The following is a 15930-nucleotide window of genomic DNA, read 5'->3' on the forward strand; positions in this document are numbered from 1 at the left end:
TAGCAATTAAAGGCTCTGAGAAGTCCTGCATTAAAAAAGCTTGTTTAATCATTCATTAACTCAGCTCTTCCGCAAACTGACCTGAAAAATTCACTGTTCATAGAATACCTTTCAACATCCTGTAGAATTCATATTTCTTGTAATATCCTTGGCTCTGTCTTGCAGACTATGGGCAAAGCACAGGCCCCAGGCCTGCTGACAGCCTCTGTCCTTTGCCCAGGTCCTCATGCGCTACCTTTTTTCCTTTAACTCTTTATAATCTTTCACTCTTGTGGTACACAGTCTTTTTACCATCTTTTATGGCTTTTATGCCCCCCACATAGGACTCGCTGTGAGTGACCGTAGCCCTGGAGGAGATCACAGTCACCTGTGGGAGATAGCCTCCCCTCCGTTTTGCCACTGCATGCTGTAAATACATCTGCTTGCCGACATTCATGGAGGTGACTCATGACAGATCGTCTTCCTCTTCAGTACCACCTTTCACAAACAATAGGAATCCTCTTCCCTTTAATCGGGTACTATGATAAGTACTTCTCTATTTTTCATGGAAACTACAACCACACAAAAATTGTAACTTTCCCATAAGACACATATATTGCTCTTCTCTAAGCAGCAGTAGCTCTTGTCATGCTCCACTCGCACGCCCTTACTCTCTCTCTCTCTACCTTGCTCACTGTGTGGACTCTCATGACCCCCCATTGGTAGTTTCCCACCCTATAACAGGTAATCTATACCCTGAAATGAATTCTATGGCAATTCCAAAGCACCGCTGTCATTCATATTCTCTTAACAGTCTGATAGCTATCGTTCTGCACAAATTTCTAGAAGTACGATTTTATTTCTATGAGTTGCTACTCCTAGCCTCCTTGGTGACCCTCAACAAGCTGTAGTCCACTCCCAATTCTACCGATATCTCTGCTTTCTTATTCAGCAACTCCAACTTCTGCACAGAGTTCTTTCCAAATATACCACGTGCATTTAGTCATTGACACCCCCTCTGATATCCACACAGGTACTGAGCTCTCCTAGCCAGGCACGATGCCAGGACACCCTGGAATGTAGAACAAGCCAGCCAGGCTCTCTGCTCTGGGAAAATCTCACTTCCCAGGTTCTGACATGACGAAGTCTACCGTGCTCGAGAGCTCGGGGCAGGAACTTCCAAACTGCATTTCCCACCGTTATGTATGAGACATTAATAGACAATCCCCACCGCAAAAGGGCTCTGGGTAAAGTAAATTTGGGAAACAGAATCACAGGTGCTAATTAATACATGTTAGGAATTTTGAAGAGGTGGCTACATATCGTAGGTTTTTCTAAATGTATTTGATCTGCAAACCATCTTTTCAAGGAACCCCTGTTTCAGACAGTATCATTCCTCTGACGCCTTTTGGGAAATGCTGGCTCAGGAGTAGCTTCAGCCCACTCAGTCCTGCCAAATGCCGAGAACCAGATTGGGGTCATTCAAACATACATCCTGGTTAGGTGGAAAGATATCTTTTTGTGATCTCTCTTCGCTCCGCCTTTCGAATGATAAGTAAGTTGAGTCCGGACCCAATGCCCAGTTATTTGCTTTTCCATAGGTGTGTGTTCTGTATAATTGACCATCTAGAGCCCTAATGACTCCCCAGTTACATTCCCAGCTCAGACCTCTCCCCTGAGCTCCAGACCCCATATATCCTGTGCTCCGCTGGATAACCACCCATTGGAAATCTTTAACAGGCTGTCTAGCAAGCACTTCAAATGCACTTTGTTTCACATAAAAGTGATTACTGCCCTCATAAAATTCATTTCTTCATCTGCATTTTCTAATGGCCCCATTGTTACCATCCAACCAGAAACCTGGAAGATGTTCTGAATCCCACCCTCCCAGCCAAGTGGTTATTGAGTCCTCTTGATTATACCTTCCAAGAAGGTCTTGAATTTTCCCTGTTTTCCATCCTCAATTGCAATTATCTAATTTGGGGCCCTCATTACAGTGGTTTTCTAATAGCTTCTATTTCAGGTCAGGATTTCTGGGAAACAGACTCTGGCTTTCTACAACTTGCATGCAGAAAGGTTATCAGAGAAAGCTATGGAGAATAACCCCTATGGGGGCCGTGGAGGAGATCAGACCAAGCAGAGGGAGAAGTTGAACTTCAGTGTCATTGCAAGAATAGCCTCAACCAATCCTATGGGGTGCTCTGGAGCTGGATGACCCTTCAGAGTTGTCCCAACTTGACGCAAGGGGTTGGGGTTGGAGAACCTTAAACCAACACATTTTCACTCTTTTCAGCCTCCACCCTCCATACCAACCCCTATTTCCCCCAGCCCCACACTGGTCATGGGTATCACAACCTGGGTGGTATAACCTTTGGCCAAGGGTAGTTCCCAGAATGGACCTCAGCTGAGAGCCACCAGCTGCCAACTCTTCCAAGCAGGTGGAGGAATTAGTGCCTCAGTCCTGGGGGACATCAGGGTGGCGGAGCACAACACCCTTATTCGTAACATTGCTGCCTTCCAAGTCATCCCCCACAGGACCACCAGAGGGGTTTATCTAAATTTAATGACACTACATCCTTCCTCAGAACCTTTCAATAATTCCTCCTTATCTACAAGAAAATTCAGTTCTGAGCCCTGTCTACCTGTGAAGCCTTGTCTCCTGCAGCTTTCCTCCTTGCATGCACTCTTACCTCACTAATACCAACGTACAAATACTCATCAACCCTTCATGAATGCTGCTCCCCCTGTTCAGTCTAAGTTTGTCCCACCTCTCTCACTAGAAAACTCCTATTCATCCTTTAGGGCCCAGGGTAAGCATCCCCTTCTCAGCAATACCTTCCTTAATATCCTCAAGCAGAGATAACATCCTTATTCTTGCATTTATTTGCTTACGTGAACACTAGACTGACCTCCTTAAGGGCAAAGTCTGTGTTGTATTTATTTTTGAATGGGAATGAGTGAATCAATCAGCCATGTGTATCGGTGTTGTATAAAGCTGACTACATGGGCTGACTTGAACTAACTAGAGTTGATTTCAGTCTAGTCAGCTCTTTCTTGGGGTACTTAAACTAGTTGCCCAGTGAGGGCGGTAGGCCCCTGGGGGGAGGAACTCTATGAGGGGACTCTCAGCTGGTTTGGTATATATATAGCTCCATGCTCTGAGGGAATTGGGTATTTAATAAATACTTCCCATTATGTTGGTGCCACCCCCTCAGGTTGGGCAAGGGACGTAGCCAGTGACCTATAGTATGTGCTATGACAGGTCTGGCCGGACTTGCCTCAAAATCTCTCTTTTATGACAGGTCTCCCCTCATGTCCATTCTGAAATTCTTTTTTAAACATTTTTATTAAAATATAGTTAACATACAATATTATATTAGCTTCAGGTGTACACCAGTTATTCATATTTATATACCTAAAGAAGTGATCACCATGGTAAGTCCAGCAGCCATCTGACACCACACACTATCACAATATTATTGACTGTGTTCCTGCCCTGTGCATTACATCCCCACGACTGACTTGTTTTATACCTGGAAATTTGGACCGCTTGTTGCCCTTCACCTTTCCCCTCACCTTTTTACCTTTTCAATTACAGTTGACATTCAATATTATTTTATATTAATTTCAGGTGTACAGCAGAGCATTCTGAAATTCTTACCCTTATATTTCTTTTTTTGATGCAACTTATTTTTTTTAATTAAAATTTCTTGGGGTGGCAATTGTTAGTAAAGTTACATGGATTTCAGGTGTACAATTCTGTAATACATCACCTATATATCACGTTGTGTATTCACCACGCAGAGTCAGTTCTCCTTCCATCACCATATATGGATCACCATATATTGGATCTCTTTTACTCTCATCTATCATCCCCTCCCCCTTACCCTCTGGTAACCACTAAACTATTATCTGTGTCCATGAGTTTTTGTTTCTTCATTTGTTTGTCTTGTTCTTTTGTTGTTTTCAGTTTTATATACCATATGTCCGTGAAATCATATGGTTCTCGACATTTTCTGTCTGACTTATTTCGCTTAGCATTATAATCCCAAGATCCATCCATGTTGTCACAAATGGTACTATTTCATCTTTTCTTATGGCTGAATAGTATTCCATTGTGTATATATGTAAGACAACTGCTTTATCCAATCATCTATCAAAGGACATTTTGGTTGTTTCCATGTCTTGGCCACTGTAAATAAAGCTGCAATGAACATTGGAGCACATACGTCTTTACGGATAAATGTTTTCAGATTTTTTGGGTAGCTACCCAGGAGAAGGATTGCTGGGTCATATGGTAATTCTATTCGTAATTTTTTGAGGAACCTCCACACTGCCTTCCATAGCGGCTGCACCAGTCTGCATTCCCACCAACAGTGTATGAGGGTTCCTTTTTCTCCACAGCCTCTCCAACACTTGTTACTATTTGTCTTGTTGATGATAGCCATTCTAACTGGGGTGAGGTGATATCTCATTGTGGTTTTTATTTGCGTTTCTCTGATGATTAGTGATGTTGAGCATTTTTTCATATGTCTATTGGCCATTTGTATGTCTTCTTTGGAGAAATGTCTGTTCAGGTCCTCTGCCCATATTTTAATTGGATTGTTTGTTTTTTTGCTGTTGTTGAGTTGAATGAGTTTTGGATATGTATTTTGGATATTAGCCCCTTATCGGAGGCGTTGTTTGCAAAAATCTTCTCCCATTCGGTTGGTTGCCTCTTTTTTTTTCCCCCTGAGGTTGCCTCTTTATTTTGTCAATGGTTTCTTTTGCTGTGCAGAAGCCTTTTAGTTTGATATAGTCCCATTCATTTATTTTAGCTTTTACTTCCCTTGCTTTTGGGGTCAAATTCATAAAATGCTCTTTGAACCCAAGGTCCGTAAGGTTAGTTTTGTTCTATGCATTTTATTGTTTCAGGTCTTATATTTAGGTCTCATCCATTTTGAGATAATTTTGGTGTATGGTGACAGATAGCAGTCCAGTTTTATTCTTACCCTTATATTTCTTAATGATTAAACCAGTGGTCCCTTGAGTGAGGTGAAGGTACTCTAGGGCCCGGGCAAACTGATGCATCTGTAGAAGAGAATTTCTATGTCTTATACTATATTATATTATATAAGACCCGGTCTTTTATTATAGTAAAATAAGACTGGGTCTTATATTAATTTTTGCTCCAAAAGATGCATTAGAGCTGATTATCCGGCTAGATCTTATTTTCAGGGGAACACAGTAAGTAGCACATAGTTTAAAAAATCCTGGAGACCCTTAGATTGGACTCCCAAGACTGGACGCTCCTTCAGCCTTCATTCATTAGCTTTTCAGTTGATCTGATTGCTGAGCTAATTTGCACTAATGGGCACTTAAGGCCTTAGGGGAGCTCTGAAATCCAGGATCTGGAGCAGTTAGGAATGAAAGGTAGGGGCAGGCAGGGGGCTACCTGGGCAGAGCACGAAGGCTGCATCTAGCCAGTGCTGGCGAACCATCTGGTAAGGACTGGAGAACCTGGAATACAAAGAGGCAGAAGGTGGAGCAGGAGACAGCAATGGGATGGGCAGCCTACTGGAGGTCTGAGGAGATATGAGAGAACAACGTCCCTACCTCCACCAGGAACATACCCCACTTGCTTCTCACTGTGATTGGAGCTCATGTCAGAGTATAGCCAGCCAGGTATGAAGACAGCAGTGGCTGCTCCAGAGAGCCCAGGTAGGGGGGCTGAGAGGCAGCAGCAATCTGACTGGAGTCAGGGCATAGGAGCATTGGCATAACCAGAGCACTGTGTTTACTTGAGTTGTGTAGTTATTTGGGGATGTCTGTAGGGATTGATGGTGGAAATGGATAGTCGGGGGAGGGTGTTGTTAGCATTGTAGCCGTTAGTGCCTCTTTGGCAAACGGAAGCCAGTGAAACATATTAGGCTAGAAAGAGGAGAATGGCATCTGAGACAGGGAAAGACCCTGACCCAGTACCAAACCCTGGGGGCCTGAGGGCCACATTGGGACGATGCGGCGGAATAGCTTCACGAAACAGCTTCATGATACAGGACCTAGGGGCACGAGCAGGAAAGGGGCTTTCTCAGTGGGAGATGGGGTAAGGGCAGAGGAGGACTCCACGAGCAAGTCTTTCTTGAAGAGCAAAAAGGAGGTGCAGAGAGATCCCAAAGGTGACCATGCCTAACATGACAGGGTTAGCCCTGATGGCGAGGAAGCAGCCTTCACATCTGCACAAGTCCTGGGTCCACTAACGAATCAGTGGCAGGCCGTTGGATGGGCAAGGTAGGACATTACCTACAGTTTTCTTATATACAGTGTTTCCTAGAAAACAAAACCCGAAGGGAAACCAATGCAATTTCTTTTTGTTTGGTTTGTAGACTCTCAATTAGGCTCTTAGTGTTCTACCAGCACAGACTGTAAACCCTGGAGGACTGCAACCACTTCTAGTGGATCTGACTTTGCACTTCAGTTAACATAAACGTTTACATGTACTATTCTATATATCCTTACCACAACCCAGCCAGGTAGGTATTCTATCCATTTTGCAGAAGGTGATATAAAAATTCAAACAATACATTTGTTTAGCCAGAACCCTATATGCTGCAGCTGGGGACTCTGAGGCCCAGGATGGGGGTAGAATTGCTTTACCTCAGACAAAGTGCAAATAGTTGTCCAGGCTAGGACTCATGGGCAGGACTCACAGAACTCCACCCCCTCCTGATTCTCCATCCTTTTGTTACAGTTTCCTCCCAGCCCACCATGCTGCTAAAAGCAGAGGTCAGCAGACAGAAAGCAGGTGGGCGTGAGTAAAGGTTCACGAATTTTATTGGCTCTGCCTTTCCACTCTTGATTCTCCCTGGCAGTTGGTTCTCACAGTCTCTCTGTTTCTTTGCAGCGTGCAAAAGGAAAGAGCAAGAACACGGGAAGGATAGAGGCAACACACCCAAAAAGCCCAGGTTGGTCTTCACAGATGTCCAGCGTCGAACTCTACATGCAATATTCAAGGAAAATAAGCGTCCATCCAAAGAATTGCAAATCACCATTTCCCAGCAACTGGGGTTGGAGCTGAGCACCGTCAGCAACTTCTTCATGAACGCCAGAAGGAGGAGTCTGGACAAGTGGCAGGACGAGGGCAGCTCCAATTCAGGCAACTCATCTTCATCAAGCACTTGTACCAAAGCATGAAGGAATAACCACGAACTAAAACCTCGGTGGAAAAGCTTTAAATTAAAAAAAAAAAAAGAAAAAAAGAAAAAAAAAATTTAAGAGACCAGGACCTCAAGATAGCAGGTTTATACTTAGAAATATTTGAAGAAAAAAAGTGTTATTTATAGTCCAAAGAAACCAAAGACTTAGCTCACCTGCATTCTGACTTTGTTCGGAGACACATACTTCAGCGGGGCGACGACTTGGCAAGAAAAATTATGAGCAGGAAACCACCACTGGATCTCACACCTTCAGTCCATGATCATTCTCTCTGTGCTTGGCTATTTCGTGATTTGGGGCATAGTACTTGTGAGCCACTGAGTGGACGTCTTTTAAGATCGGACTTTCTCATCTGTTGCACCGCTCCACGGAGGTGTATGGTGTCTCAGTACTGTATGTGGGTGTGTGGGTGCGTGTGTACACACACACGCACACACGCATGCACACACACACCACCAGTGGTTAGGGACTTAGGCAGGGCTGGTCTTCAGGAAGGGTTGTGCTACAGGAGTGCAACCAACACAGTGTGGGGTTGTCTAAGTTCATTGGATTAGGAGTGTGATTTCGCTCATGTAGCCTAGCGTTTGAACCTGCCAGGCCCGCAACCTACATGCAGATTCAAACCCAGCAAAGAAAATTCGAATGACACCTAAACCAGTGCATTCTCTTTGTTTGTTAAGGAATGTTCAGATATTTTTTAAGAAATGAAACAAGAGTCCATCCATTAAAAAAAAAAAAAAAAAGATCACCTAGGTACCAAAGAACACACTTAATATTATAGTGCAGGTATTTTATTGCAATGATTTTAATAACCAAAGCTATTTTTACACAAGATACTATGTAAAGTTATACGTATGAACTGATCTAGCTGTAATACACATGCCACGTAGAATCATGACTATTATTTATGACTCTTGAAGCATTTGAAATATTAGTTTTCAGAACTGGCAAGAAAGAATGTAGCTTCAGGGAAGCAATTAATATCACAACAGAGAGGGCAGTGCAGAATACATATACATCCAGATGGCATACTCCCTTTCGGAATCCATAAAAGTCACTTAAGTAGACATGTAGACACAATTCCAGAATCGTTTCATAGTTGAGAAAACCTGAGAATTCTTCCAAAGTAGGACTCCGATTTGTAAACTAGAAAATCACGTTTAACAGGGCAGGTAACTACATTAGAAAATTTATTCAAAGTAATGCTTTTTAGTAAAAGACCACTGAATAAAGGACTCCATGCTTAGATTAATTTGACATGTTTGCTATATGCATTTGACACCAAATCCTTTTTGTTAATACTTTACAAACACAAATAAAGTGAGCAGACCAACATTATCATTAGAAGGTAAACTATTCAATATTTTAATCATTTAAAAAATATGATCAAACTGATTTTATGGCTAATCCCAGACATTTTATGACTTGGACATCGATAAAAATAGCAGGTGCAACCAAGAAATGGTGGGAAAAGCCAGAGTTCTAGTGAAAGACAAAACTTTGGGTTCTATAGGTCTTAAGCTATTTATTTCACTAAGCATAGCCTCCAAAGCGTACTACATTCTTTCTTGCTACTGCATTAAGCTGGAAATTTTATAACATAGATTCCACTCTCTAACAGGGACAGATAAAAACTAGACCTGAACCTCCAAATATAAAAATTTAAATTTCTCTTTTCCCAAATCACTTAACCAGGGCTATAGAAATCAAGGCAAAAAAAATTTTTTAGTAGTACCCAAGTGAATCACTTGATGCGCCCGCCCCACCCCCATTCTCTCTTAATTTAATTGAATTGTAACTCATATAAGTAGATGCCTTTTGTACGAGTATTAGGTAAAGAACTGGGTACTCTTGGTTAATTAGCACACCTAACTAGAAATATAAAATTAAATGTTACCTCAACAATATGTTGTTTTTTGAGATTCATTAAAATGCTAAAGAAAAAAAATCACACCCTCTTGACATAAAACCTAACTCCTTAGGATCAAATTTCAGCATCTTATCTAGGTTTAGAAAAGGCAGGCACCTGGAGAAATGAGGCAACACCAACAAGCTATCTGTGTCTCCTTCGTGTCTGCTGTGGAATGACAAAAGGAAACCAACACATACTTCCCATTTAATGAAATAGTGCATTTGCCTTGATACATTTTGTCTTACTATTGTTTTTTAATCTCACCCCAAATTCCACCTTAAAACTTTCCCTTATAATATGGCACAATTACAATTCAGTTATTAAAAGACCATTTAAACTCTACAAGGTTCACTAAAAATTTAATCTTGTCAAAGACATAAACTAAAAGGAAAAAAACTGATTAACTTTTTCTCTCTCTCCAGGAAAAAAAGGGGCCAGGAGCAATGTATGTATAATTTAGGAGGGAGGAAAGCCTTATTTATTTAAATCATGAGAATTTTAAATGCAGGGAAATTCAAGCTGTGTCTACACACAATCTTACCAAATTCAATAGCCCAGGAAAAACAAAAGTTAAATTCAAACCACCATGATTTTTTGTTTTTTGTTTTCATTACATTACCCCCTCAAATTAATCTAACTGCATTTTAAAATTTCAACCAATTATTTTGTTGCTGTGTAGACACAGTTTCAAGGAATATTACTACGTTTTTAATATTCTCACCATAATGGTTTTTTGAAAAATAACCAGTGATTCTATTTGCTAACACCAAAGATAATTTTCATACCAGCATTGAATTTGCACCCATTATGCAATTTCAGGGCCTAGAGATATATTTTCTCATACACAGATGCACAAATCAGAGCCTGAAAAGCAATTTTTTTTACTTGAGTCTTTAAGCATTCTCACAACCTCTGCTTCTTAGAAATCATAATGGACAAACTCAGCTTCTCACAAGCAATACACTTATCCCATCATGTATGAGTGATTCTGTTTTGCTTCTGACTTGGCACATAGAGAAAAAAATGCTTCCATTCCTTCTTACTATAACATTAATTTATGGCTCGGGTTTCTTAACCTACCACAACCGAGTGCATCGTGTGCCATTTTTTCACCCATCATTTCTCAATCTTTAGAAAAATTCACCTAAAAAGATATTCACTCTTTTATTTGCATGTTTGTTTATTCCAGAACTGCACTTCAAATAACATGTTTTGGGTTTTTTTTGTTTTGTTTTGTTTTGTTTTGTTTTTTGTAGAGTGGAAGTTAGACTGTTTTTGGCCATAAATCATTCTGGCCCTCTCATGACCAGAAGCTTCCCTGAAAGGGGGCCAAGAGAAAGAGTGGGAGGTGTGATGTCTGGACACCCCAAAAGCCCAGACTTCAGTAAATGTTCATGTAAAAGAATTCTGAATGTCAAGAACTGAGTGTTCCAGTCCCTGGATGCAGCTGGAATAGACCCCAAAAACCAAAGAAAATATGTGGGGAAATTCAGAAGTTCTAACTGAACATGTCATCAGTCTGTCCCTCCCCCAAAAAAAAGCATAATTAATTTTCCAGGAAAAAAGGTGAAAGCACTATGCTACTTTTGGACTCCTGCCACTCCCATTGCTACCCCAGGTGAATGACCCGTCTTTGCAGGTTAAATGAAACTTTGCTATACCAAAGAGTCCTAGGACATTTTCACATGAGCTATAAAAGCATTTTCCCTAAAAAAAAAGTCCTCCCTTCTTTGTACATAAAGGATGAAAACTATGCATTTAGCAAACAAAGAGAAAGCACTTCTCCCTTTCCTATCTAGTTGTTTAGGGTGCATTCAAATACTGAAGGCCGTTTTGAGATGCAATTGGCCTTCTGGATTATTCTTGTGGTGTGGTTAGCTTTACAGTGCATTTGGTAACTATTTCCTAAATAGGAAGGACAAAGAAGCAGAAGGTAAGAAATAGCTACTTCCACGTGTAAAAAAAAAAAAAAAAATGTAAAGATCTACTATTTATAGTGTGAACCAAAGACGCTACCTCACTCGATTTCCATTGGTGATTTTAATCACATTGATATGATACCAAAGAATACCAAAGATATTTTCATGCACGGCCTCCGTCTGCAGAGGGAACTCCGCCCCTGTCCCAACCCTTCTCCCACCTCCTCACCCCTCCTCACTCTTCACTCAGTGTGTAAACTTGTCTTCATTCTTAATAATAATGATACGACAACAACAACATTAGGAAATACTACTCTTATTACTGCTAGTTCTACTTGTAAATCTCTAGGCAAACATGTTGCAAACTTTGTAAACTCCTAGGACGAGTGCCTTGCTTGAACCAAAGTGTTAAACCGCTGTTGACCTCTCTCACCTTATACTCTTTGAATACCTCAGCCTCTTAGAAAGGCCACTAATGAAAAAAAAGGAATAATTATTCACCGTGGTGCTTTTTCCGTGCAACCATGCAATGAAACTTTCTTTGATACCAAAGGATGACTTTTTTTTCCCAATTTCTTGCTGATAAACCAAAGCTCCTCCACCTCCTCCTCGTTCCCTTTCAAGGTCCCCCCCACTTCACCGAGTCCCTTCAACCAGGCAGGCCGTGCATCACTTTTACCAATTCCTCCAAATACCTCATAGTAATAAAGTTTTAGGGTTATGTTGTATAGAGAGTCTATGTGATAAGGCAGAACTTACTAGTTTGATAATTGTTAAGGTTACTTTTAAAAAAAACTTTATAATTCTTATTTATTTTGTAGTTTGTACGTTTGGGATGTCCGCACCCTCCCCCATTAGGTTTGGGGTTTATTTTCTTGGCAGAACTGCTCTGTTGCTCAAGGAAGACTTAATTTCTGGAAATGTTCCCCCAGGTGGGTTAAGGGTTGTGTAAAAATGCAAGAATGGAATAAGAAATGCTTTTCATTTTGATGGTTATTTACGAAGTTTTTGTGTTTCGTAGTAAATTTGTTTCCACAGGGTAAAAAATATATATATATATAATCTCTTTCTTGTGAAACTGGTTCCTATTTTTCTCTATAATGTGCTGTGATTTTTTTAATTTAATTACATTTTATATGAGCTTATTTAATCACTGCTTTAATTTATGTGTAGTTTTTAAAATGTATATAGTAGAATTGAAATGGCCAAAGCTTTATGTTACAATCTTTTTGTTCTCGATGCTAAGATTAGCTGAAGGCAAGAGCTTCTCTTCACTGCAGGGTGTATTTTTAGCTTTTTCTTAGCAGGCACTTCAATGTGTGTTGTGAACACTGCCAGGTTCCCCCCTCAAAAAACTTGTACATGCCAAAATAAGTGTTTCAAAGTAGTCCTTTTTGTCACTTAGAAGAAAGGCATTATTCATGTTCTTCCTTTAATTTATTAATTTTTTTTTCTTTTTTTTCTTTTCTTTTTTTTTGGTTAGAAAGGATTACTTTGCAGGTTAGACCTGAAATTCCAAAGAATTTAAGACTTGTTTAATTGTTTCAAAGCACCGGCATTTGTGAAATAATTTGCTACCTTTTTTTTTTTTTTTTGCCATTCCCACAGGTATGAGAAGTAAAGAGTGTAAAAACTCAAAGAGACAAGCTAACTTGAATTTGGAAATCCTCTTAAGTTTCCCCAAGTTTCTGAATTGCTTCAGGGCAGGAGGCAACGTATAGAGACACAGTTCCTTTTGCAGAGGAGAGTATAATGGCTTCATGCCCTTTCACAGAAAGTCAAGGCTGACCAGGCCTCTGCCCATCTGGCCAACCCAAGGAAGAAGCAAAACATGATTGCTTGGCCCCAATTATCAATCAAGTTTAAGGAAAATATATTTCACAGTTACATATTCCTCCCCACATCTGTTTCTTAGAATCTGCTACCCACAATTCCACTCACCCTCCCCATACCTCTAACCATCATAATTGGAAGAATTCTTCTCAAATGTAAGAGTCCCCTGGTGAAATGTACCCCAGGCCTATTTGAGTTGGTGTCTTTTCACTCTTTGTCTTCCCACTAGTTTTCTTTTCCACATGCTAGAGATGGTCCCGGCCTCAAGCCGCCTTCATCAGGTTGTTCAGATACTTGGCCCTGCTTTAGATCAGCACACACAGAATTCTTGGCTGACTCATGGCATCCTCAGAAGACCCAGTGCCCACTATTTTGCTTTATTTTGCTGAAATAAGTTGCTTCAACTATATGGCATAAATCCATAGATGTAAATACCTTCCTCTCAATACAAAAAATTTACCTTATTTTCTTTTGCAAGGGTGTTTGGGATAGGGAAGGAAGGAAAGGGAGGGCTTAGACTTTGGGTCAAATGTTACATTTTCTTAGAAACATTTTTATACTTGTTATGTATTTTAATAGGGCAATAAATCTGCTCTGAGTTGCAGGATCATTCAGTGCTGTTGGTAAACATTGACTAATTATTTGTTTTTAATACAAATGCTGTGCAGTGAGTTACATAAAGCCCAGGAAAATGGTGGAGGGAGAAGACTTTGACCATCAGCAGTGAAACGCTGAACAGAATTGTATTCACAAGGTCATATTTTCTGTTTCTGTGTTAGTCTCAATTTTTTTTGTGTGGTATGTTCTGCATTTATTACATAATCATTGTGGGCTCATTTTAGATGTGCCGTCTGAACCAAGTGACAAGTATTTTTTAACAAAATAAACTTTAAAACATTGTCTTCCACTTGCTTCGGTAGTTGTCTTCATATCTCCCTGTGTTTTTGTCCCTTCTGAAGTCAGTCCATCTGTCACGCACTTAGACCTGTCCCTTCTCCCTCTTCTATTTCCAATACACCTTTAACCTTAGCTATTGTTTGAGTGTGACTCCATTTCCCTGTTCAAGTTAGCTTGATGGTTTATTATGTAAGGAGGGTGCCTAAGACAATCATCAGGTAAAAAAATAAATAAATAAAAATAAAATGAAAGAAAAAAAAAGATCAGTAGAATAGAAAATCTTCCAAGAGCAGAGGGAGTTCTTCCTTAGCAATGGGAAAAAAGAAAAGGAAAAAAAAAGTTAAATACATAATTAAATAATTAATTAAAAAACGTAACCATGAGGAGCTTAGAAGATTTTGATAAAAGACAAATGTTGCTGTCATTTTCTTTGTCAATTAGAAAGCAGTGGTAGTTTCTACGTTGCATCTACATTTCAGATGAAATGATTATTGTACCCAGTTATGGTTGTTTGCTAATATTTTGTCTCTCTTTCTCTCTGTCCAATGCTTCTTCTGTATTTTTGTGTATAGCAACAAAAAAGTGTAATGCATTAGGCATTATTCTGGTTTGTTTATGAGTATTTCCTGTACTGCATTAAGGTTTCTTTCTTTCTTTTTTTTTTTAAGCTTCGCTACTGTTCTCACTTTATGCCGTGCAATATCATCTGCTGTGTTTGCTAAGCAAAAAAGAAAAAAAGAAAAAAAAGCAAGTGATGATGCCATCATGCTTTTCAGTGTTAAAATGTTTCAGCATTTATGTAGTCACCAAAATGTAGTAAATAAAATGTTGGATTTTCCAGCACTTTAAATTTAGACAATACTTGCCTTCTTTTGTTTTTATTCTCTTTGTAATCCTCAGTGAGTAGCTCGTGGATTTTGTTTGCAGGAAGGATGAAGCTGAGAGGACAACATGCTTGAGAACTAAAGCCAGGGCTGAGTTTTAAAGAAAGATTCACTAATGGGAAAAAAGAAAGAAGGAAGTCTTTTCTAGTAGAACAGGAGAACGTTTTAAAATGGAAGTGGAACGTTCTATTTATAGATGTTAGCCATTTATATTAACATGGTCGACTCTCAGAAGAAATCAAATTATTATTAGAGAGATGACTTTTAAAAGTCCTCTCCAGTAAAATAATGTGTGTTTGGCAGGGTTGGTGGGGGGGAATGTCTGTCTGTCTGTCTCAGGAGGTAGACAAGGACAGGGAAATTAGGATCCTCTTCTATTTAATAGTGTAGTGATTGATCACAAGGCCTGGTTTAGGGAAAAGGGAAAAACTAGCTTTGAAATTCCTGTTGTGCTGATTGCTAGCTGTGTCATCTTGGGCCTACCAGTGGGATGGTGGGAGGGACGCCAAGCTCTTCCCCAAGGATAACTGATACCAACTTTGTTTCTACAGTCCATAAAAACTTTGCTCCTGTAGAGTTCTGTTCTCTCTTGAGATGCTCAGTTTTATGTGTCAACTTGGCTACTCTAGTCCCCAGTCAATCAAACAATAACCTAGGTGGTGGTGTGAACGTATTTTGTGGATGTGATTATTGTTCATAGTTGACTTTAAGTAAAGGAGATTATCCCACACAGATGCATAAGATGCTCCCATTCCCAGAAATACGTCAGAGCTTTTCAAAGTCCTCTTTGGGTATCTCATTCCCCAGCTTTTCTTTTAAGATTTTTGGTCGGTTTATTCTTTACCCCACTGTTGCCACTGCCTAGGCAGCTAAAGTGTTAAACAATTGTCCCTGATTGTTTTTGACAAATGCCCCAGGGAGAAGGTTTTTGAAATTGAGCAAGCTCTGAGTTAGGTCAAACAAAAATAAACATTTTTTTTAAAAAAAGCCTTGTTACTGGAGATTTCCAGGGAACTTCCAGACAAGTCAAACAATGACAATTCTTTGAGAATGGTGTTTTGGGAGAGCTTCAAGCCCCTCCAGTGGCTGCTAGGTTATTGGTTTTCACTCTGATTGCAGGACCCCTAGTTTCCAAGACTACTGGAGAACCAGGAAGGGGAAGCAGATGGGAATAGCACAAGTTACCATGTTTCCCCGAAAATAAGACCTAACTGGAAAACAAGCCCTGCATGATTTTGCAGGATGACATCCCCTGAACATCAGCCCTAATGCGTCTTTTGGAGTAAAACTTAATATAAGACCCGGTCTTATTTTC

The 15930-nt window shown here is 40.1% G+C and overlaps 1 protein-coding gene across 1 annotated transcript in view; it reads left to right on the plus strand.

Moving 5' to 3' along the window:
• The window catches only part of ONECUT1 (one cut homeobox 1), a 41974-nt gene extending 27982 nt beyond the window's left edge, over positions 1–13992 (plus strand). The window contains exon 2 of the mRNA XM_033109104.1: positions 6860–13992. Within this exon, the coding sequence (XP_032964995.1) occupies positions 6860–7149 (290 nt within the window). The 3' untranslated portion in view covers positions 7150–13992. The remainder of the gene's footprint in view (positions 1–6859) is intronic.
• The last annotated feature ends 1938 nt before the right edge of the window (positions 13993–15930 follow it).

This window comes from Rhinolophus ferrumequinum, chromosome 6 (assembly GCF_004115265.2).
Source record: "Rhinolophus ferrumequinum isolate MPI-CBG mRhiFer1 chromosome 6, mRhiFer1_v1.p, whole genome shotgun sequence".
Classification (NCBI taxonomy): Eukaryota; Metazoa; Chordata; class Mammalia; order Chiroptera; family Rhinolophidae; genus Rhinolophus; species Rhinolophus ferrumequinum.